The sequence below is a fragment of the Parus major genome, chromosome 20 (genome assembly GCF_001522545.3).
Source record: "Parus major isolate Abel chromosome 20, Parus_major1.1, whole genome shotgun sequence".
Classification (NCBI taxonomy): domain Eukaryota; kingdom Metazoa; phylum Chordata; class Aves; order Passeriformes; family Paridae; genus Parus; species Parus major.
In genome coordinates, this window is record NC_031788.1 from 7,352,509 (window position 1) to 7,376,010 (window position 23,502).

The following is a 23,502-nucleotide window of genomic DNA, read 5'->3' on the forward strand; positions in this document are numbered from 1 at the left end:
GCGGCCCAGCCGGCACAGCGCGTGCGCACCGTGCCCCGCGCCGTCCAACCGACGCTCCTCGCCCAGCCTCGAGGCGCCGTGCGCATGCGCATCGCCCCGTTCTGCCCCCTCCCACCCCACCGCACCCCCCCGGCCGCTCGGCGGGCGATGTGGAAGGAGTCCCGGGACTGCTGAGCGGGCCGAGGCCCGGCGGGGCTCCCGGTGACCTCCGGCGTCGCCGCCAGCCGGGCCCGCGCGGCATAGCCGGGAAGGACGCGGCCCCTGCGTCGGGCGCTGAGGTGAGGGGCGGGGTAGGGTAAACCATGAGTGACGCGCGGCTCAGCCAAAGGGAGAGGGCGCTGCCGGGCCCCCGCCCCTCGGCGCTCTCCTGGCCGCTGACTGGCTGGCGTGTCGTCCGCGCGGGCGCCGTGTCGGCCCTCGTGCGCGGCCCCGCCCCCCAGGTACGGCGACCGGTGGAGCCGTCCGGGGACCCTGGGGGGGGGCGATCCGGTGACTGGGGGAGGTGGTCGGGGGCCCGGGAGAGGCGGTCCGGTGGTGGTCGGGGCAGTCCGGTGGCCGGGAAGACCGGCTACCCCCTGCGGCGCTCCCGCCTGCCGCTGCCCGCCGTGTCACCGTCCCGGCCTCAGCGGCAGCGCGCCGCAAACGGTGACTGGAATCGCTCCCGTAAGGACGCAGGGCCGTGCGGCAGCACCCCCGGTGGCGAGCTCTCGCCGGTTTTCAGCGATTTATCCTCTCCGCCTGCGGGGGAGCGAGGGGCTTCGGGGCGGCGGGGGCTGCGGTTACCCTCAAACCGGGCCCCGCCGGGGCTGCCGTGCTCCTTGGGTAGCGCTGCCCGGCCGCTGCCGTTGCTGCAGCCGTTGGGTAACACCGGCGGAGGGGGGCGGGGGCGCCGGGCCCTTTAACGGGCTGGGCGGGGCGAGGCGGAGGCGGTGCTGTTGCGGTCCGGGCCGACCCGAAGCTCCAGCAGAACGAGAACCGCCTCCGCCCCGGCCCGCAGCCGGCCTGCCAGGCGCAGCCCGCACCCGGTGAGATCTGGGGTCTGCTCGGAGCGAGCCTGGGGGTTCCCGGGGCTCGAGGCTGGTTTCTGGGGAAGGGGGTGTTGTGGTCGGTTCTCCGTGCGGTTTCAATCTGGTGGCCCTGAGCTTTCGGCGTAGAGCTGCGGGGTGATCTCAGTATAACGATAAGCTATCGGTGGTAATGGCGCGGGTGCATCTAAGAGCTGTGGCATTAACCGTTTCGGTGCCTCTCTCCTCCTCTGTGCTAAGGTCAGATGTTTCCATCGGTTGCAAGGAAGAAGAGTGGAGTCAGAACCTGCTAAGTGCTGATCGGCTTGTGCTCCGGACCATGGACTCATTGAGGGTGTCCCAGGTGTGAAAATGTACAGCAGTAATCGGGAGTTAGTGATTGACTTTGTTTCCTACAAGCTCTCACAGAAAGGATACAGCTGGAGTCAGCTGGAGGAGGAGGATGAGAACAGGACTGACTTTGCAGGGGAGGAGGACGAGATGGACGGCGTCCTCAACGGGAGCCCCTCCTGGCATGCACCCACCAGCCACATAGTGAACGGAGCCACCGTCCACCAGAGCAGCCTCGAAGTCCATGAGATCCGTCGAGCAGCTGACGTGAGGCAGGCGCTGAGAGAGGCGGGGGATGAGTTTGAGCTGAGGTACCGGCGGGCGTTCAGCGACCTCACTTCCCAGCTCCACATCACTCCTAGCACAGCGTATCAGAGCTTTGAGCAGGTAGTGAATGAACTGTTCCGCGATGGAGTGAACTGGGGCCGCATCGTGGCTTTCTTCTCCTTCGGAGGAGCCTTGTGCGTGGAGAGCGTTGTTAAGGAGATGCGGGTATTGGTGAAACGCATCGTGTCTTGGATGACCACGTACTTGACCGACCACTTAGATCCCTGGATCCAGGAGAATGGCGGATGGGTAAGAACACCTCTCTATGGTGGGGGTGGCTGCCCAGGCCCTTCCTTGTTCCAGGCTGGCAATGGGGCTGGTCAAACCAGAGCACAGCTCCCTGCAATGTTTGTGCTAGAGCTTGTCCTACCCCTTGCAGGGAGGATAAAGCGGTGTCTTGCCCTCTGTGCTCTTAACAGTCTGTCCCAAGAGGTTCTGCCCACCTTGTTGACACAAACACATATGCTCAGATATGTCTTTCTTCATCCCTGCTTTTTCTCCTTCTCCCTGGATATTATGTAAAAGACCTGTTTTTCCAAGAGCCTTTGGAAAGCAAATGTCATCCAAGTTTGTTCTTCAAGCAGAGCCCTGGCTCTGGGGCATGCTCCCAGTGTCATTAACAGCAGGGAGTGGAGCTTCCTCCTCTCCAAGGCAGTGTTGTAGTGGGCTGGCTGGTGTTTTGCTGAGGTACCAGCTACTTCTTCATTCTGGAAACAGCACTTGCCTTGCTCAGGGTGAAGTGAATCCCACAGCAGATCCTGGTGGGTGGGTGGGCTTCTGGTACTGTCTGAGCTGGTGTGGTGGGAGCCAGGGCTGAGATGGAGGCAACCTCTGTACTGGGGAGCTGCTAAGCCTGCAGCTGCTTTTCCCTTGGCAGGGAGCAGTGCTCCCAGCTGCCCCAGCAGCAAACCCTGGGAGCTCTCAGTGGTGAGGTATTAACATGAATAAGCATTTCTTCAGGAAGCATTCTTGAAATGCCGGGTCCGGCTGTGCGGTGCAGTCTGGGACTGCCGGCGGGAGGTATATGACCTACAGATGTCTGAGTTTTCATTTGGCTTCTGCATCTTAGTGATTCCCTGCTGCTGTAACCTTTACCGGTTCCCACTGGAAAGAGTTCATGCTGTCAGGTATTGGCATCTAAACAGTGGGGAATTGCCTCCTTGCTGGGAGCTGAGGCCTCTTGGCCCCTTCAGCTCACAGTTCATCCATAGAACCCAGAATTTTGGGAAGGGGACAGTAGCCTTTGAGCCCAGCATTGTGCTCTGCACCCTTCTGTCAGAGAAGAGGCTCTCCCCAGCTCCCTGTGCCTGGCCAGCAATGCTGGGGACCCTGGAGAAGAAGGGGAGCTGTTGCACCCAAGGAGAGGGAGCTGGTTCAGGGAGGGTGAAGGAGAAGGAATTCCAGGAATGTGACCGCCCTGGGCCACTGCCTGGGTGGGGCTGCTCAGGCAAGGAGAGGAGCTTGGTTTCGATTAATAACCCGGGATCTGCTGGCCATTTCATCTGGCAGTATGTGGCCCATTAGCGCTCTCATCCTGCAGATAGCCCTGGCCAAATGCAGAGTTCTTTCCCCCTCCTTCTGCTTTTGGCTTTTAGAGCCACAGATTAGTCTTGGAATTAAGTGATCAAACTGAGGTTTCCAAGCTAGTGTGGCTGTTGCTGTTAGTGACGGATTGGGCTGTATCCTGGAGACCTAGGCGATAATGCAATCTGATTTTTTGTAAATGAACTCTCTGGGGGATTTAGATTAAATCACTGGTGGAAAATCACTGGTCCCTGCTTGTGGGGAATGAAACACCTCCTCCCTCTCTTCCCCACCCCCAACCATCACGATTCAGACTCTCCAATTTTTTTGTGTCTGTCTCTAAATTAATTGTTTGGAACAAATATTTGTTCAACAGATTGTGGAAGGGTCAGGATTCCTCTCTATCTGACCCGCCCACCAGCTCCTGCTTTTGAAAAGCCGTTTCCCACTCAGGGGACCGCCTTGCTCTCTTGTTCTAACCTTGAACCGGGGTTTTGACTTCCCTGCCCAGGTTGTGCCGTTGCCTGGGCCATGCTGGGAGCTGAATGGAAGCCCGGCAGGGTGGTGAAGACTGGAGTGTGGGGAATCCATACCACCAGCCACCAAAAGAACAGTGCTGGGCAGTGTTGCTGCTGCCAGCCTGTTGCAAGCCCTGAGTGCTCATTTGGCATCTTGGCTGTAGCTTTCTTCCACTCTCAGCTTTCATCATGTCCCTTTCTGGAGGCAGCCATGCCATTCCACACCAAGAGACAGAGGCCATAGGAGCTCCTGAGTGCCTCACGTGTGGGGTGTGCATGGGGATGCTTTGCTTTCCTTTGCTCTTGCACGATTCCAGCTGCAGGGAGAAAGCTGCTGGCCTTCTGCCAGCTCTCCCTGCAAGAGGAGTGCCACCCTGCCCTGGCTGTGATGGAGCCATCCCTCTCCTGCCACCGTATTTGCACAGGGAGTCTGTTTGGTGCATTGGAGCTGTTTGAGCCTGTCCCATTCAAACAAAGCACTCCCAAGAGGTGCAGCAGGCAGGTCCTGGTGAGAGAGATGCAAGTTCTAGCAGGCCTGCTTGGCAGGGCCCAGGTGGTTTGTATTTTGGAGCACTGCAGCACTTCTCTTCCTGGAAAGCCCCTCTGAAAGAGGGAAGGATCATGGCTCCATAACAAGTGCTGCACAGCCCAATTGTGTAGGAAGCTCTGTTTCATTCCCCACCCGTGGAACAAAGGCAGCATAGGAGGGCCATGGGGTGCAGGTGCCTTTGGAGGCTGCTGTGTGCTGAGCTGTAGCAATTCTCTTGAGAAATCAAGTTTTGAGGCAAGGGGAAATAGTAAATCTTGCTCCACAATGTACTATTGCTTTGTGCTTTGTCACATTTACTGTCTCTGCCTTGTTTTGCCCTCTGCTCTGCAGTCTGGCACTGGGAAAACAAACAAACAAGAGCAACCCAAGGGGAACCTTTAATAACCAGCCAGAAGAGAGCTGCTGCCTTGGCAAGCCATCACATCCAAAAAGGAGGCTTTCCTGGGGCAGTTGCTTTGACCAGGACCAGGTCCCACTAGCTGTGAAGTTGAAATGGTGATGCCAGTGGGGATTGGGAGTCATGGAGGGAGAAATCTGGTGAGTAGGAAGGAAGGAGGGGGAAGCGCAGGGTGAACGGGAGAGAGCCTGGCAGGCAGAAATGTACTGACCGTGCTTAATCTGTTTGAGAAAGGAAAGTGAGCAGTATTTCCTGCCTGGCTGTGACCCTCCAGTGCATGACAGCTTTCCTTCAAGCCTAAATCCACATTCAGAGTGGGATTTTAAGGAGGGAGGGTTTTCTGGATGACCTTGGAGTTAGATCTGTGCATATAAATTCAAGAGGATTGTGGGGCATATGGTGAGGACCAACTCGAAGGGGCTGTGTCAGGCTAGAACTGAAAGCAAATAGCATCTTTAGCACCAGTCTATGATATGTGGATCCCAACAAACTGTACTAGGCTGAGGGAGAATGAGCTACTTCTGGTTCAGTGCTTCCTGGGTTCTCAGTTGACCCTGGCCACACAGGACTTGGTGTGCTGGGACATGTGTTGTGTCACCCTGTGGACTAAAAGCTTGTGATTCTCTTTGGGGAAAACCCTTTGAAGATGTCAATATAGCAAGCTCATTTTTATCTTTTAAATTTTTTTTCTGAATGGTAGGAAATGACTCAGCCTGTGTCATATGACAGCGCACAGCTGGGATTTTGTCCTGTGCTCTGGCTTCAGGCTCCTCAATGGTTTCAGGTTGAGAGTTAGACTTTGATTCTCAGCTCTTTGGAAATGCTTTTTTTGGCCTTGTGCCTTGTGTCCCAGGTATCCTGCACAAGCTGTCCCTGCCACGACCACGTTTCCTGGAAGTGTGGTGTGCCAGAGTTCTGCCCTTCTGAGTGTTACAAGTTGGGTTTTGGGGATGCCCCCAGACTTCTAATCCTGTTTGAAATCACAGCCATTTGTTCCATGCAATGGTCAATGTGCAGCAGAACTGACTAAGTGGAAATGACTGAGCAAAGCCAAGACCATGCTTTGTGATCTTGAAGATGAATCCTACGGCTTCATCTCAGGCTGAGAGAATTGGAGTTGTTCAGCCTGGAGAAGAGAGGGCTCCCTGCCAGTGCCTAAAGAGCTCCCAACAGAGCTGGAAGGGCACTTTGAACAAGGACATGGAGTGACAGGACAAGGGGGAATTCCCCCTCACTGACAGAGGGCAGAATTAGATTAGAATTAGACTGGATATTAGGAAGGTTCTCTGCCCTGTGAGGTTTATGAGACACTGGCTCAGGTTGCCCAAAGAACCTGTGGGTGCCCCATCCCTGGATGTGTTCATGGTTAGGTTGGATGGGGCTTTGAGCAGCCTGGTGTGTGGTGCTCAGCTGTACTATTGCTTTGCACTTTCTCCTTGGTTATTATTTTACAGCCTTGATCCTGTGCAGCTGAGACGATGGCCCCACTGCTAATCACCTGCATGGGGTGAAAAAAATACTGTCCTTCTGCCAGTGGGATTCCCCATGTCCCTTCACAGTCCTGGCTATTCCTCCCTGGCTGTAGGAGCTGCCAGCAGTGTCCTGTCTCAGGCTGTCCTGCCTGGGGCAACCAGCCCAGGTAGCTGTATCCTCTCTGATGGCTGGAGATCTGGGTTCAGCGTGCAGATCCCTGGCAGCTCCTCACCCAGCCTTCGACCTGGGAGGCTTTTCTGCAGTGCTCTCCAGGAAATGCCATTGGAATGACTTCCACTGCAGCTTCCTGCCCGGCCCACAGCAGCATTCCTGCCGCTAGACCAAGAGCATTGCAGAGGCCGATTTCAGAGCTTTGCTCTTTACCCCCTTTACTCGTTCTCCTTCTTTGGGGCCCTGCCTGTTTTCCTTGCTGCCTCTCGGTGTGTGGTGCAGTTTGATTACGTTCCTTAGATCTGTGATTACAGCAGGCGCCTGGAAAGCCAAACTCCTGCCCGTGGCTGGCTGTGGCTCAGAGCAGCCCACTTAACCCCGGGGTCTTTGAGCGAAAGGGATAGCGTTTCCTTCGCTCCCAGGGGAGCCACTGGCAACTCTGATTCGTAAAGCACTCTGAGGCTCTTTAATCCGAAGAGCTGAGTGTCATTTAAAAAAAGACCTGTGAAATAATTAACAAACTGTTTCTTGCTGCTCTGTGTTCACAGCTGCTCTCAGTAATGTCATTCCGCCTGCTCATCCTGCTCCTCTCTGATGCTGGAGCCGGGTCCCTGGAGCGCTGCCCGCGGTCTCTCCCTGTTTCAGCAGCAGTGGGGTGTCCCAGCGCAGCAGAAGGGGTGGGTGGGAGCTCTCTTTTTCCCCAGTAGAAAGAGAGCTTTCTGCATGTGTCTGGGCTGCTGTGCCTGATTTCTGTGGAGCTCTGGTATGGTTTGTATACATGGTTCCCCCTCGCCTGCAGCACACACTGGGTACAGCTGAATGGTGGTGTGGTGCTCTGAGACCTTTGCTGAAGCTGAGACGGTTTGGTTTCCTTTGGCTTTTACCAAGCAGCTGCCAGCTGTAAGCACAGTCCCATCTTGACATTACAAGGAGTATTTCTCTAGCAGCTCTTTCCCCACTAGCTGTAAAGCCGGAGTATTCCCAGGAGGAGCTGGGGGAAGGGAAGGGATGGATATCAGTTGGAGAAGTGTTGCAGACCTGCTGAACCGAGAGGCAAGGGATTAATGGTGGCTTCTTCCGTGGGAGCAGAAGGGGGCTGGGGGCAGCTACTCTGTCCCCCCTGGGGACCCCAGAGCAGCCAGGATGTTGACCTACCTGCTGATTCAGAGCAAAGGTATTCACTGTGGGTGGCTCTGCCTTTCGGTGGCAGGAGACCAGCCACTCTCCTCCACCCTCCGCTCTCCTGCTCCACCCTCCCGTCAAGGGAGGGATGTTGCCCTTAAACACTATTGTTCTGAGCCACTAAAGATTAACGCACAGAGTGAAGGCATGAAAGGGAAGCGGAGTCCCTCAGTGCCAGAGCACTCCTTGCATTACTGCCCTGACCTTGGACAGGGAAACTTCCTCCTCCCTGCTCCTCACCTGGAAGGACGTGCGGAGGGGTTCTTGGTGCAAGATCTCTCTGAAGTCCTGCTCCTAACCATCCTTGAGATGCCAAGAGCTCAAGTTAGGGAACATGCATTCCAGAGGCGTGGGAGAGCTTCTCCCACAGTGCACTCTTGGAGGGGGCAGTAGGGCAGGCTCAGGGCACAGGCTGGCACCCATCGTGGTCAGGTGGGGAGAAGAGTTACTCTGCCACAGCAGAACAGCCCAGCGGAACGAGGGTGCAAAGGGCTGCTGGGAGGCAGAGCCGTTAGCAGATGGCTCCAGCTGGGCTTACCGGAGAGCAGGTGTGGGTTTCGGGAGCAGCCTTTTAAGAGAGATGTCAGTTTTGAACCCGGGAGGCTCAAGGGGCTGAGCCGTGGCTGCCACAACTCGCATGCTGGGGAGCTGTGACCTAGTTGTGCTGTAGAAAAGCTCGGTTTATTTTTTATTTTTAGGTATTTTGCTTATTTTATCCTCATGTTTAATTTAGTTAGCAAAAAAAGAATCGGAGGGCTGAGCAGTGCTGGGAAGGACTGCCTGCAGGCGGGAACGCCCGCTGCAGCTCCATGCAGCCAGCATCTCTCCAGCCGCCCGTGTCTTCTCTCGGACACGTGCTCACGTGTACCAGCCCAGTGCTGTCTCTCAGGATCTCTTTAATGGGAAACCCAGTGCACTCAGCGCTGCTGCCTGCCTCCGGGGCAGCGAGCGAGGGAGGGAGGGAGGGAGGAGCGGGATTGGGAGCGTTAACCAAAGAGGCTCCCGTGGCCACAGGGACTGTTTGGATGTTGTGCTGTAACTGGTCTGCCTTCCTTCTGCTGCTGGGAGCAGGAAGCTTGGGGAGCTTGGTGTTTCAGGGGGCTTTGGGCTGGTTACTTTTATGACTGCTGCTTGCCTCTGCACTGGCACAGCATGCCCAGGGAAGGGTAATGGGCTGTATCTGCAAAGAGGGAAGTTTCAGGGGGTTGTGCGATTCCCTTGGGGAGAGCTGTTTGAATTTATTGCATTATCCTCCTTCCTGCTCAAGCTTGTGTTTCAGCTGTGTCTGCAGACGTAGCTGCTGATTTAAGTAGATCCAATTAGTAGCTAGCTCCTGGCATCAGTATCCTGCTTGGGGAGATGAGCCCTGGAGATGAGGAGCCTCGGGTGGGAGCAGGGCTGGGCTCAGCCTTTCAGCCCCTGTTCCTGATGTAGGATGGGCCCAGAGTTCCCCGGCTCACAGCCCTGCACCTGAGCTCAGAGGGAAACCGAGGCAGGTGTCCTGCTCTGTGCTCTGCCTGGCCAAGAACAAAGAGCAGGCAGGTTCTCCCTGCCTGTACAGTTGCCAGACAGGTGCTCTTAAGAGTGAAATCAAATACTCAAAAACGTGACAAGCTGGCAGCAGGCAGGGCTTGAAGCAAGAGCTGAGGCTGCTCATGCCAGGACTGTGCAAGGGGTTTATGGGCAGAGCCATGCAGTGACCTGACTTGGGGTGGGACTCCAAAGGGAGCTGCTGGAACTGGCTGCTTCCTGAAGGAGCATGGAAGGATTTTCTTCTCTACTGGAGGATGAAGGGCTCTTTGTGAAGCTCAGAGAAGAGGTCTAGACTGCAGTGGAGCTGGTTTGATTTGAATGCAGCTAGTGCCACGATCAGATGAGGCTGAGGAAGACTGGGGAGACACTACCAGTGTTGTGCAGGGAGCATGTCTGGTGGCAGTACGTGGCATTACTCTCTGTGTGGGACTTGTGGTGAGCTGGCTCAGGGATTGGGCTGGGAGGTGGGTGCTGGCTGTGTGTGTGGCTCTGGGTAGTGCCTGGGTGACTTGTGACTTACATACAGAGAAAATAAGGTGTTGCTACCAGTAAATCAGCCATCATAGAGTGTTGCAAGTGTACGTCTATACTTGTATGGCTCACCAGTGTATTAAACTTGCTGGAGAGCTAATGTCTTTTAATAGAGCAACTGACCTCATTTAGAAGCTTCCAGTGCACCAGCCAGTGATTATTTCATGCAACAACATGCATGGAGGAGCCCAGGGCAGAGCACAAAGTCTCCTTCTCATGCTGCACTGCTCTCTCTCGCATTTGCTGCATCAGCTGCCCACTGTGCTTCCTGCCCTCAAGTCAGCAAGGATTTTGCTAAAATGGACTTTGTGGCTTGAATCATTTGAGATTTCATGGAACTAACAGGAAGTGAAAACAGAATGAGCACATCTTCCTCCTCTTCCTGCACCTCCACCCTTTCCCCTTTTTCATTCAAGTGGCATGTAAGAATTATAGCAGCCTCGTGAGGTGCCAGGGCCGAAGTGGGAAGTGGTAGAGCTTGGCCGTCACTCCTCCAGGATCTGGTGGGCGAGTGGCTGAGGCAGGAGAACCAGGCAGCTCTTCCCCAGTATCCGTCTCCTCTGCACCAGCCTGGCTCCCTTGAGCCCTGGTAATGCCTGTGTTCCTTGTGGGGTGGGTTTGGTGAGGCTCACGGTGCGGGAGAGGACCAAAAAGAGCTGTCAGCATCACCCACTCATCCCCTGGCAGGAGGGAACGTGGCTCAGCAGCCGGGCACACGTGAGCATGGCACATCTCCCCGGCACAGGTTTCCCCACGGTTACACAAGGGCACGATTGCACAGGAGCTCTGACGTCCAGGAAGAGCAATGACAAGGTGAAAATTGAGCTCTGTTCCCTGGATGCTGGTGGTCCTGCTGAGGTGCTCTCCGGCACAGCGAGCTGGCCACGGCCCTCTGCTCCCCGGCCCCGCAGGCGGCAGATAACCGGGACATGAAAGCAGGAGCCTTCCCTGCCCCCCGAGCGCGCCCCTCGCACAAAGGCTGCTCTGCTGCGGGGCTCAGACACCATCTGTCCGGTGGGGAGAAGCATCAGAGAGACCGTCTTTCCTCGGACTATTCCACTTAATGCCCTTTGGAAAACAATCCCATTCCCAGCAGGTGCTAATCTCTTGAGTGGATCCGGCTCAGCCAATGTGTTCTTCGCTGTGCCTTTGTACCAGAGCCGTGTCTCCTGCCATCCTCGTCTGCCCTGCCGGGCGGACCCCGTGCTGGCCAGGGCTGTGGCACCTTCGGGAGCCCTCAGCCTGGTTAGCTCTGGGAGGAACACTGATGAAAGATGGATGCAAGTGGATTAGTCATTCACATCGTCTCCGGCTTTAATACACATGAATGTTTCAGCAGATTTCTGGAACGGAGAGTGCAATTCCCTGCTCTCCATCTCGTGCTGTGCACAGCAGTCTCCCGGGGCAGGAACGGGGGTTACAGCTGTCACCGTAGCCTCTTTCATGTATTTGGAAAACGCTGAAATTGTGCTGAATGGTGTGGGGTTATTGCAGGTTCCCTGGAGCCGGTGATGAAACCAGTTTGACAGAAGGCTGCCGCGGCAAGGATTAGGGCTGGAATGTGCTAGTGAGGGTTTGTTTCTGGTTAGAAAAGAGCTGGCTCTGGCATGGGCTAGGCTGGAGCCCCGGAGGTCTTTTAGGCTTTGGCCCAAGGGACAGCCTCGCTGCCGGTCCCCCCATGCTGCAGCCCCACAGCAAAGCCCGAGTGAGAAGAGAAAGAGGGGATGTTCTTACTTGAGTCTTTTGAATTTATGGCTGTCTCCTTCCCAGTTGCAGATTTCAATGAATGCCCTGGGATTTGGGCAGTAGCAGCACCCCAGAGTCCACAACACCCCAGCATCAGCTCCAAGGGCAGGAAAGGCAGGAGAGGCGGTGGGTGGGTGGCATTCCCTACCATTGTCATGGAGATCAGCAGCTGCTTCCCTGGAGGTCACCATTTGCATAACAGTTAGAGCTGAGTCTCTGGAGTATTTGCACCTGCAGCTGCTGTCCCCAGAGCCCCTTCCTCCCTCTGTGTCCCAAAGCCCCTTCCCCACCCCATTCTGAGCCTGCCTGGGGTTGCTGGTGGGGACCAGTGGGGTGAAGCTGCAGATTTTGCCTGTCTATGGGAGGGGGATTAGAACTAGATGATATTTAAGGTCCCCTCTAATCATTCTAGGATCTGTGTTTCGATGGGGAAGGTCGGACCTGCCTTGGGTGGCAGGTTCCCTTGCCATGCTCCTGTGTCAGGTGTTCACCTTGACCTCCACTGCCCAGCACTGCAGGCAGTCCTGTGACCTCTGCAGTCACACTTTCTCCCTGCTGCCCTCATTTCAGGGCTGGGGGTGGTGGGGGCCACACATGGATACAGCATCGGGGGAGCAGGGCAGAGGGAGAACCTCTAGGATGTCTCTTCCATTCATATCACAAAGGGACCCACAGAGCTGTGTTTACAGGATCCCAGTGTCAGCCTTTGGGAATACTTGTTTTCTTTTATTCTTAAAGCTCTCAGCTGCCTTTTCCCCCCTGTGCTTCACCTCCAGGTTCACATATGCCAGCCCCATGTGGTGAGCTGGCAGCCCAGAGGGGCTCTGGGAGCAGGTTGCTGTCGATGCAGGGCTTTGTTGTGGTCTGTGCTGAGCTGCTGCCTTTCTTTCTTTTTCCCTCCTCGTCTTGCTGCTCAGCACAAAACTGTTCCCAGCATCTCATTAACAAATGTCTGGTCATCCAGATGACTCTGCTCCCGGCCGCCGGTTGCTGTTAGACCTCTGAGCAGGAACACAGCTGTACTTACGGTGAAGGTAAAACAGAAACAGCCTTGTTTTCAAGGGAAACATTGCCTCGTGATGAGAATGCCTGGGTTGGGAGTCAGACGCTGTGGCTCATGCTGCTGGCTTGCACACAGCTCTGGGAAAAGCACTTAACCTCCCCATAGCTCTGTTGATCCATTTGGGAACAATCCCACGGGAGGTTCTGGGGAACCAGCTCATTTTTGATAAAACACATCAGGATCTTTATGCTGGAAGGGCTGTTATGCATGCTGAGATGGGGGCTGGGGTATCAGAGCCATGGGGAAGCTCCAGAGGTCTTGCTGGAGTCCAAGTCTCCGTGTTGAAGTTTGACCAAGTTCACCTGGATACTCCCAGTAGAGCCTGGCTTTTTGCTGGCTTTCAGAGCTTTGTCCTGGTATCTCAGTGACCTCCACACCCCTCACCCCCTTGTGCAGGGCAAGCTTTGAACCCCAAACTGCCAGAGCCCTCCCCTCTCCTCTCTGCTGCCATACCAGAGGCCAGATGGGAGTTTATTGCCCACATCTGCTTCCTTCACCTGCCCTCATGGCTCAGTGTCACCGAATCCTCTTTCCCCAAGTGCTGGGGCTTATCTTGAAAGAGGAACCTGCTCTGCTGTGCTCACCCTGAACTGGATACAGCAACTGGCATGGGCAGCACTAGTGAATGAAACCAACCAAACAAATGAGAGCCTCAAATTTTAGGTGTTCCCCTTCCCAGGCCAGGATGTGAGTCGTGTCTCAGCCAGAAGTCATGCTTCTTTAGTCTGCTCTCCCACCTGAGACAGCACTTTAGGTCAGATCTGCTTCTCTTGCCTTTTTGCCACAGGGCAAAAAGTGTGGGCACTGGGCAGTGTTTAAATGGTTGCTGCATTCCCCACAATGCTGGGTTGTAGTTTGGGGCTCTGTGAGTGTCCAGAGAACTTTTGGCACTGCAGAACCTGCCTGCCCCAGCTCTAGGGAGTGGTGGAGCCTGTCTCTCCAGGTTCTCTGCTTCCTGCAAGCAGCATCTGCAGCAGGAGGGAAACACCTCCTGCCCCATCTCCTCCAGCAAGTGGTGTTTTAGGCTCCAACAAAAAATGTGGGTTCCTTCCTCAGCTCTGGGGAGGAGAGGCAAAGACAGGGGATTGCATCTTGCATAGGAATAAGATCTCTGCTTCCTCATTGCCTGCTCCGGAGCATCCTCCTCTCGGACGTGTCAGTCAGCCCGGGGTGGGGAAGGGGATGTGACGGGTGTTCTGATGGAACAGCGTGTTCTCTCGGGTGGAAGAGGCCCGCAGATTGAGACACTGAAGTGCTGTTGCTACCACAGTCCTTGTGATCAACTCAGGAATTCCAAATATTTCCTCTCAGATAAAGGTGACTGGGGGAGGCCAGAAATATCTGGACGTGTCTGGGCAAGCCTGAGATCCAAACACCAGGCCAGAGAGGTCAGGATCAATCCTGGGAGTGCTGGGCTTCAGGTGTGCAGCGGTCGAGGCCAGGATGGTGTGGGAACAGAGCAAGCTGCCTTTCCCTAACCTTCAGCCTGCCCCCAACATGGGCAGGGAGGACGCTTCTGCCTGTTTTCCCACTCCCTCTGGCCTGGGATCTGGTTCCCAGGGGAGACATCTGTCTCGGGTCCTCTACGGCCCCAGCTGTGGCTCCAGCAGCTGCTGCTCCCTTCCCAAGGGAAGGAGAGGGGCTCACATCCCCTTCCTGCCCCTGCCAGGCTCTGGCTGTGCTCCTCTCCGCCTGTAGCACCCGATAGCCCTGCGTTCACTGGGCGCCATTTATCTCTCCTTCAGCAAACACTTCCTTTTCTTGGAAGCAAGGGCTTCTTGGAACTGCCTTTCCCCAAGCTCAGCAGCACATGCCATGGAAAAAGCAGCATGGAAAACCGGCTGCCAGCCCTCGTTGGCTCCCTGCCCTGCCGGGGGGGCCACTCCTGGTGCCTGCCCCATGGAGAGGCTGGAGAGATGTGTGGCCCTGTCCACCACTGCAGCCTTCCTGGGCATAGTGGGGATGTCCCTGCTGTGGGTCAGGAGGAACCTGTGGAGATGTGTGGGACTCTCAGTGGGGCAGGTCCTACTGACTCCCTGAGGAGAGCAGATTTTCTGGGGAACACATCACAAGGATGCAGCCGCCTTCCTCCAGCTGAGCGTTCTGCAGCCTCAGGTGCTGTGAGCAAGTGGCTGGGATGTGTGTCCAAGGGAAGGACCATCCCTGGAGTGAGGGCCCTGGCACTGAGAGATCAAAACATATGCTGAGTTGGAAGGGACCCACAAGGATCATCAAGTCCAACTCCTGGCCCTGCACAGGACAGCCCAGCAATCCCACCATGTGCCTGAGAGTGTGGTCCAAACAGTCCTTGAACTCTGGTTCAGGCTTGGTGCCATGATCACTGCCTTGGGGAGCCAGTTCCAATGCCCAGCCAGTCTCCTGGTGAAGAACCTTTTTCTAACATCCAATCTAAATCTCCCCAGACACAAATGTCGTAGGGACGGTGTTTTTTGGACAGCTGCCTTCTGCCCCAGTTACCTGTGCCCTCCATCCCTGCTAGCCTGCTCTCAGTTTGCTGCCACTGCCATGCCCTGTCACAGCCCAGGCTCTTCACCACCTATCAGTAGAGGGATTTCCTGTGCCAGAATTTAAAATATCTCCTTCTTGGGTGTGGGCCCTGCTCCTATCCCTCTCCTGCAGCACATCACTCGCTGTTCCTTGGGTGAGTGGACTGGCAGCAGGCAGTAGCCCTCACCTTTCTCTGCCTGTGAGCTCCATCCTGCCCATTCCTGCGGGGCCAGGACACAGTACACCACCTCCACAGATCCTGTGCCAGCTGGTAGGCATGGTGGGAAGCGAGCTGCCTTCTGCCACTCTGTGTAGGTGGTGGGAGTCACAGGAATGACTGTCATATCCCTGAAGAGGACTCTAAGGGAGGTGGCAGCAGTGACGTTCCCCAGGGTAACTTAACAAAGTCCTGTGTCCCAACACTCTGCCCTTGGGTCTGTGAGTACTGCCTCATGGTCACGGGGTGTGGAAGGCAGCTGGGGGAGGTGTCTGGTGGGAGATGGAGAAGAGCTTTGGTGGCAGAGGCAGGTGCTGAGGTGCACAGCTTATCAAAGACCGGATCCCTTGTGGTAGGGAGCCCTGTGCCATGGAGAGGAACACAGCCCAGCTCCCTGGGAGTAAGCATGCAGGTCTGTTGCACACCCTGCCTTGAAAAACTGTGTGAGCTTGGTCATAGGTATGCTGCAAAGTGAGGAGATAGCCCACAAGCTGTGACCGTCCTGGGGCTGTTTGGTGGAAGCTGGGAGACTTGGCACCATGTTCCAAGGAAGAGGGGCACCTGGATGCCAGCCATGACCTGGGCACCAAACCCCTGTAGTCCTGCGGCCACAGGCTGTGGGCAGGTGTGGGAGGCAGAGTGCTGGCAGACAGGAATGCTCCCCCTGCCTGTGCAGAGGCCATGACGAAGCGTGACAGCGTCAGCCGGGCTTATCTCTGCTTTCCCAGAGCAGCTGGGTTACTGGAACTGCATTCACTTATCAGGGAACAGGAGATCTTGCTGGGAAGATGGGCTCAAGGTGTGACAGCATCAAGCCCCTGCTGACGCTGAGCTGCTGGTGATCCCTGAGCCTGGAGCTTGCGGCTTCCTCTCTGTCCAGACCTGCACCTCCTGCTCAGCCCTGATAAACCTGACAGATCCTGGGCCACGTGCTTCCCTGCTGCCTGCCCCAGGGACCCCTCCTGCCCTGCTGGGTGCGGCTCAGGGACCCCAACAGCTCTCCTTATGATGGGCTGAGGTCCTCCCAGCTCCTGCTGCTGCTGGAGATGAAGGGCTGGAGGCAGCCAGCTTGGACGAGCCGGGCCGGAGTGACTGCATTCCTGGCCAAGCCTCGTGCTTGGCCTGCTCACTTGAAGCCGTGGGAAGGCAGTAGCTTGGCGACCCAATGTCTGCCTTCACCACAGGGATTCGTGAAATCCAGCTCGTGTTTTGGAGTAACCTGCGAGGGCCAGGATGTAGGAGTGGCAGGTGGGAGACTCTACTGTGGATACAAAATCATTGGGGGGATGCATGGTGTGGGCTCCCACAGCCATAGGCATCAGCCCTGCTGCTGCTTCCACGGGCTTTGGCCAGGCAATGGAGCCCAGTGGGTTCCCACTGCAATGATTTCTGTCACACTTGGATGCTAATTTTAGAGAGCCAAGAGCACGTGATACATCCCCTACCCTGCCCACATGGTGTTCTCCTCACAAATCCTTTCTGGCATCCTCTTCTCTCATGACTGTGCTTCTCCCCTTGCCCTGTGTGCATGATTCAGAGTGAGGAAGCACAAGGCATCTGTCATCTGCCTGGTCCCCACCACCGCTTTCCTGCCAGCCCTTCCCTCTGTGCTCTGCTCGTACCCCTGTGCTCACCACTCTCCTCTTCCCACAGGAGCGCTTTGTGGACCTCTATGGGAACGATGCTGCTGCCGAGGTGAGAAAAGGCCAGGAGACCTTCAACAAATGGCTCCTGACCGGGGCGACGGTGGCCGGAGTGCTTCTGCTGGGATCCCTGCTGAGCCGCAAGTGAGCTGCCGCCGCCGAGCCCCCCATAGCCAGGACGGCTGCGCCTTCACCGCCACATCCACTACACTCCGCTCCTGAGCACCATCACCGGCACAGGGGGGCAGCCCCTCCATCCCGGCCGAGCACCCTGCTCTGTGGAGTTTTCTCCCTCGTGCCGCCAGCTCCTTTTATTGTAGCCCGTCTTATTTACTGTTCTGTTGTGTTTTAAAGGCGCTGAGGCCAATGCAGCACTTCAGCCACCGGCTCCCAGTGCTGGAGAGATCCAGGCAGCTGGGGGGGGCACAGGCTAGAAGGTGTCCCAGCCCTGCAGGGTTCTCCAAATAATTTGGAAGAGAATAAACAGACTTATTTTTGCATGTGTGAGTGCGTGCGTGTGTGTAGATGTGTCACTAATATAAAGTTCCCCAGCCAGAGCAAGGGTCAGGCTCCGTGCCCCCGTCTCTGGCACGCTCAGGCACCAGGAAGAGGCAGGCTGCCCAGCGGGATGGAGCTTCCCTGCAGCATCCCTGTCCTGTCCTTGCTTCTCTGTCAGAACTCATCCCTGTGGCAGGGGGAGCAGGAGGAAGAGGCAGAGAACAGGAGTGAGGAGCTCTGCCCTTGGTCAGCTCCGCGTGAATTCCTTTCTTCCCACATAATCAGTTGCTGGGAGCTGCTGCCTGTCCCAGATGAGGATGGTGTGCCAGGCCCAGGGCTGTACGTAGTTTGAAGGGTTCTTTGTCCTCTTCCTCCTCCTCACTCCAAATGTAGATGGCTGCGGGACAGTGCTCATCCCTTCCCAGCCTGCTCCTCTGGGCTGGCAAAGAAAGGAGGCAGGAGAGGGGGAGAGTGCTTGTCCCTGGCACAAGGGGCTTTGCAGAGAGCTGGGGCTGTGGTGTCCAGGAATGCAGAGCTGGGGATTGGGAGGGTCAGGGGAAGCACTTCACAGGGGTGGCAAAGCCCAGGGAGCAGCTGATTCATGGGATGAGCGAGTAAGCAAGCCAGGGGAGATGGGAGTGAGGGCTGGCACTGGCTGAGAGCCATCTCCACCTCTGGGGAGCCTCTTTGGGGACAATAGGAGCTGTTGGCCTCTCCACTGCTGTCCCACACGTTCCCAGTCCCATAGTGCAGGCAGATCCCTGTCCCCATGCGTGGCTGTGACGGCTGCATGCAGTGACTGAGGTGTCTGGCTTCCCTCTCCCTTATTCCCATGCTGCTCCTTTTGCTGCTGGAGCAGGGAACCTCCAGCCTTTGAGCTGAAATTAGCTTCCAGAATAAATGCCCTCATCCTTCGGAGCCCACCGCGGGCAGACACAGCTGTCCACAGCTTGTCCGTGTACATACTGCCCGCGCTCTGCTGTACATATACGAGTAGTTTTTAATTCATTTGTGAATACTATTAATGCTATTTTTGTTATCTTGTCTGTCCGTATTTATGTGTGGGACCGTGCTCCCTGCAGAGGCCAAGCTGGGATGGAGGTGGGGGGAGAACTGGAGGCTCCAGGGGGGCTCACTTGGCCACTGAGCACGGACTCGCGCTCCTCATGTCGGACCCACTCAGATCCTGCATGGGGAGCACGAGGATTAGCATTAGCCCATTGAACGCTTCGGTTTGCAGGTGGAGGTGAATCCACAAATAAATTTGTCATTCAAGCTGCTGGTGGTGCTGTGGTCTTTGCAATCATTGGGAATTTGAGCAACTTTGGACCCAAAGGAGTTGGCTTCCATCAGTGGGATGGAGGGATGGATGGATGGATGGATGGATGGATGGATGGATGAGGTTCTCTCCTTGCCCAGGGAAGGGTTGTGGTGCTGCAAGGGCAGTTTGCTGTGGTCCAGAGGGATGGTGGTGGGGTGGGGTGGCACTAAAGGGTGATGGGGACAGAAGAGCTCAGGGCTGGGGGTGCTGGTTTTGGGGACAAGGGCTCAGCACCCATAATCACATTGGGAGGAGGAGGGTAGGGGACTCACAGCCTCACTGAAACCCACAGCCCCCTGCATTCCCGGGGCTACACTTCAAAAGAGCACATCCCCTTTGTGCGGGGCCCATCCCAGCATGGTTTGGACCACACAAACAACTAGGGCTTCTTTGGGATATTACAAACATGGGGAACACCGAGCCACCCCACATCCCTCCCACGGCAGGACGCGCCCAGCTCAGCCTTCCCCAGACCCCCCATCCCTGTTCTTTCCGGGGGACCCCCGGAGCCGGGGGGCAGCGGCCGGGCTCCGTGGGCTGGCGGGGCTCCGTGGGCTGGCGGGGCTCCGTGGGCTGGCGGGGCTCCGTGGGCCGGCGGGACGCGGCGGGAGCCCGCGGACACGAGCACCATCCCGTGGGCAGCGGGAGAAGCTGCCGCGGAGCTGCTGCCGCTGCGGGGAGCGGGAGCACAGGGACCCACGACCAACACAGCCGCGAGGATTGGGGGAACCCCGGTCCCCGAGGGCCACTAGCGCCGACCCCAGCAGCCCGGAGCCCCCCACAGGGGACGGACCCACCACGGCACAGCCAGAGTCCCTTGCAGCAGAGGACACGGCGATGTCCCGTCGTGGTGTCGGGAGTGGGACCCTGCGTGGGAGACGCGGCTGAGGGGGCTCCCCGAGATACCCCCCAGCACACAGGGCTGAGCTGCGCTCCCGCTTTAATCCCTGCCCAGGATGGGGGGTCTGCGGGTCCCGCGGTTGGGCGCTTTGCCAGCTAAGGGACCACGATGGTAACGGGACGGTGATGGGGACGCGAGTGGCGTGACCCCCGTGAACTCGGGTTCCCACGAGGCAGGTGGTCTCACGGCTCGTACTGCAGGTCCGTGGCGATGAGCACGAAGCCCTGTAGGGAGTCAGGGTGAGAGGGGGACATGGGGGCACGGGGGACCCTGGGGTAAGAGGACAGTGGTGGTACCCACCTGCTGCAACGAGAGCCGGGGTCTGAGCAGTCTGAGGCCATGTGGGAGGGGCAGGGGGATGCCAGCCTGGAGCCACTCTGTGGGGAAACAAAGTCATAGCAGCGGACGGCCCTGGTGCAGCTGTGGGAGGATGGGGACAGGACGGGGACAGCACTTACTGTTTGCCCGGGGAACCCCAAAAAGCCACAAGCCAAATTTCAGCAAGGTCTCCAAACGCTTCACCTGTGGGACAGGCAGGCTTGAGCCCGGCACAGCACAGACAGGGGGGTCCATGCTGCAGGCAGGGCTCAGCCCCCTGCCAGACATGCCATGCATGGGGTCCACAGCACCCCAGATTCCCCCCAGACCCTGCTCCCAAGGTGATGTGGAACCCAAAGCTCCCCTTGGCTTCCCTGGCACAGCCAACTCACCTCCACTGGGCCCACGTTTGATGCCACTTGTGTTACATGGAGCCTGGAGGACAAGATCAGGGTCAGAGCCAGGCACAGGGGTGGGAACTGTCCTGTCCCAGGATAGGGACAGGCTGAGCTCCATGGTGGGACCAGGACCCCAAGCAGAACGAGTCCAGCTGAGGACCTACTGCCAGGGCAGCTGGCACAGATGTGAACTGGGGGCATAATAGGCTCTGAGCAGGCAATACAGGACTCAGGGAGGCAAATGGACAGAAGTGGGGAATGGGAGAGCTCTCCAGGTATGTCCTAGGGGAGCTCAGACCCAGCTGAGGGTTGGGCACTAACCCTGTCAGTCTCACAGTGCCCCCGAGTCTGTTCCTGGTGATTGTCGGCTTCCCCGTCACGTTGGCATCCTGCAGCAAGAAGAGATGTTGGAGAGAGAAGGGCAGTGCCTGCAACCCAGCATCACCCAGCTGGCCCCAGCATCCCCCAGTATCACCCAGCTGGCCCCAGCCAGGAGCACAGGCACACCAGCCCCAGCCAAGCCCTTTGGGGTACCCTGGCTCCCTGAGCCGTGGCGGCAGCAGTCACTCACGATGTTCAGCAGAAAGGCAGGGACACGGGTGGCATTGGGCAGCACCACAAAGGCCTCGGCAGAGCTGAAGAGGGTCCCGTGCAAGGCATCAGGATGGCAGGAGAGCAGGGGCTGCTGGCGGGCCCAGAGGTGCAGCTCCATGGGCTGGTTTGGATAGCGCTCCTGCAGCTGGGAGGGACAGGGCAGGGGTGGCACAGAGTCATGCTGGCCATGCCCCCATCAGGTCCCCACTATTGCCCAGGTCCCATATGCCCATCACTGCCCTGCCCATGTCCTTGTCCTGTGGTGTCCCATTCTGTCTGCATCCCACACTGCCTGCAACACACCCCATTTCCACTGCACCCCATTGCCTGTGCTGTCCCTCGTACACCCCATTTGACCTCTGTGTCACCCCATGTGCCATCCCACCTGCAACCTTTCCCTCCTGCATCCCATCCCTCCTATGCCCCATCCCCTGTCCCATCCCTCCGGCATCATTTCATATGTTCCATCCTCTAGCATCCCATTCTGTCCCTCCTGCAATCCTATCTTGTGTCCCATGTCCTATCCCAGCTGCATCCCGTCGTACTCCATGTCCTACCTGTGCCCCCTTCTCCATGTCCCATCCCACTCACCTGAGGGGAGAAGACCTCCATGCTCTTGGTGCTCAGCTGGAGCGGGAACCGCCGAGGGAGCTGGAAGGCAGGGAGGGATCAGGGTGCTGGGGCCGAGCAGGGGTGGGCATGGGGACACCCCAGTGGCACCCCATGGGGACAGCTCTGCTCTCCAGCCATCCCTACCATGTCACTGGAGATGTTCTTGCGCAGGGCCCCAGCTGTGAAGTATGTGAAGGCAGCTGAGTTGGCGACAAACTCGGTGACAGCCAGCAGCAGCATGGACTCGTGTGCCATGGGCGGTGTCTTGGGCAGGGGCGTGGGCAAAGCCACGGGCAGTGCCATGGGTAATGCCACAGGCAGCACTACAGGCAGTGTTGAGGGTCTCTGCTGGTACGTGCCCACCCTGAAGATCTCTCCCTGCACAGGCACACAGATGGATGTGAGGATCAGCCAGGCTCCCCTGTTCCCAAATCTGGCCCAGGGATGCCCAGGATGACATCATGACATTACCTTGAGGGCAATGTCCCCATACTCGTCTGTGAAGGCCGGCGGTCCCAGCAGGGAGAGGTCGAGGGCAGCAAAGGTGTCCAGCTGGGTGGACACTGCAGGGACATGGGGTGGTCAGGAGGAGTCAGAGCACCTGCCCCCTCCCACAGCCTGGCTCTGTCAGGATCTGTGGGGTCCTGCAGACCTTACTGGGAATCAGTCCTGTCCACAACCCCCCAGGACCACCTTGCCTGTCCCCAGTCCTGGGTCCCTCACCCACCTTTCATGTTCTTCAGGGCAGTGTCTAGCCTGTCAACGCCCCTGTGGAGCACGAGGCAGAGCTGGAAACAGAGCAGGGTGTCAGTGAGCCCAGGGAGGAGGGTCTCCAAACCTCTCACTGGGCTGGGGGAGGCAGGGACACCAACACCCCCACAGCACAGGGGGTGCACCCACCTGCTTGTTCAGCTGCTGCCGCAGGGTTCTCTGGAGCAGAGGTGCCAGGAGGTTGTAGAGCCAGCTGTAAGGCAGAGTGGGGTGCTCAGACCACCTCATGGCACCCACCCAGCCTCTCCCAGCCCACCACCCTGGCTGGGGCACTGGTAGAACTTGCATGCCAGGGACAGGACAGAGCAAGGGGTTTAGCATCACCTGTATCCACGGTGAAACTCCATGTGCAGGTCAGTGCTGTGGCTGTCACAGCCGGCACTCCAAACCGTGGGGCGGCCACTGCCATCCTCACTCACCCCCAACACCGCTGCCACGGCCAGGTCCTGCATGCGGAGCTCCACAGAGCCGCTGTCCTGGCTGGGGACAGCGTGGGTGAGCACAGGGACAGCAGTGACACTGAGCCACCCTGAGTCCTGTCCCTGTCCCCATGAGCACTCACACGGCGCCCAGCTGGGCTGCCCAGTCGGCGCTGAGCTGGATTTGGGCGTGCTGCACCACCAGCCTCATCCCCACGTCCTCAGCAAAGTCCAGTGTGGATTCATTCATCTGCAGTTCATGGATGTGGATCCTGCACAACACAGGCAAGTTGTGCTTGTGGATGTGGCACAGACAGGGATGGGGACAGTGACAGGGACCCCAGAGGTGGCTCTTACCGTGGCACAGCGTAGGTGAGAGTTCCCAGGACTGGGGTGTTGTAGGAACCTGTCAGGTTCAGCTCATTCTCCTTCTGCAGCATCGACTGGAGCAGCTCCAGCCCAAAGCGCCGGCCTGGGGCAAAGTGGGAATTTGGGCTGACACCAAGGAAGGGGCTGAGGGACCTTGGGTGTCAGGAGAGCGAGCAGCCAGGTCCAGGATTCTTCCATCTCCCATTTCCAGCAGACTTGGCATCATTCCTGGGGTGCCCACTGATGCCCCTCATTCCCCTGCATTCCTCATTCCTCAGCAGTCTGGGCACCATCCCCCACTGGTCCCCCTCACCCCTGCCTACTCAGGAGCACAGACTCACCAAATTCCAGTGTCCTCTGGGTCAGCCAGGCCTTGATGCCAGGATTAGTGCCAGGGCTGGCAATGGTGGCAGAGACACAGATGGGCAGCAGGAGCAGGAGGCAGAGCCATACAGTACCTTGAGGCTGGTCCTGGGCCCTGGAGGCTGGAGCAGAGAACATGTCTGGGGGACACACAGCTGGTGTAGAGACCCACCAGCACAGCCAGGACTTATATCGGGGAC

The 23,502-nt window shown here is 57.5% G+C and overlaps 2 protein-coding genes across 9 annotated transcripts; one reads left to right on the forward strand and one right to left on the reverse strand.

The window, feature by feature from the left end:
• The first annotated feature begins 44 nt into the window (after positions 1 to 44).
• Positions 45 to 18,511, forward strand: BCL2L1 (BCL2 like 1). Of its 8 annotated transcripts, none has more exons than XR_004500021.1 (4): positions 791 to 1,025; positions 1,266 to 1,931; positions 15,860 to 16,343; positions 16,749 to 16,860. XR_004500021.1 is itself a non-coding variant. In XM_015647493.1 (3 exons), exons 2-3 carry the CDS (start codon positions 1,377 to 1,379, stop codon positions 16,884 to 16,886), a joined length of 693 nt encoding a protein of 230 aa, XP_015502979.1. In that variant the 5' UTR covers positions 45 to 278; positions 1,266 to 1,376; the 3' UTR covers positions 16,887 to 18,511. The 8 variants fall into 8 exon arrangements, 6 of the variants coding, with proteins under 6 accessions (XP_015502979.1, XP_015502981.1, XP_015502978.1 ...); XR_004500022.1 differs by lacking the exon at positions 15,860 to 16,343 and adding an exon at positions 12,225 to 12,341 and having other exon boundaries at positions 16,749 to 16,854; XM_015647493.1 differs by lacking the exons at positions 791 to 1,025; positions 15,860 to 16,343 and adding an exon at positions 45 to 278 and having other exon boundaries at positions 16,749 to 18,511.
• On the reverse strand, positions 17,613 to 23,499 carry LOC107213183 (bactericidal permeability-increasing protein-like). The gene is made up of 15 exons (XM_015647296.2): positions 23,281 to 23,499; positions 22,928 to 23,042; positions 22,714 to 22,842; positions 22,476 to 22,631; positions 22,281 to 22,344; positions 22,108 to 22,168; positions 21,852 to 21,943; positions 21,525 to 21,758; positions 21,360 to 21,419; positions 20,746 to 20,913; positions 20,496 to 20,563; positions 20,169 to 20,211; positions 19,917 to 19,980; positions 19,759 to 19,835; positions 17,613 to 19,682 (listed from the first exon to the last, which is right to left on the reverse strand). Exons 1-15 carry the CDS (start codon positions 23,438 to 23,440, stop codon positions 19,641 to 19,643), a joined length of 1,533 nt encoding a protein of 510 aa, XP_015502782.1. The 5' UTR covers positions 23,441 to 23,499; the 3' UTR covers positions 17,613 to 19,640.
• Between the last annotated feature and the right edge of the window lie 3 nt (positions 23,500 to 23,502).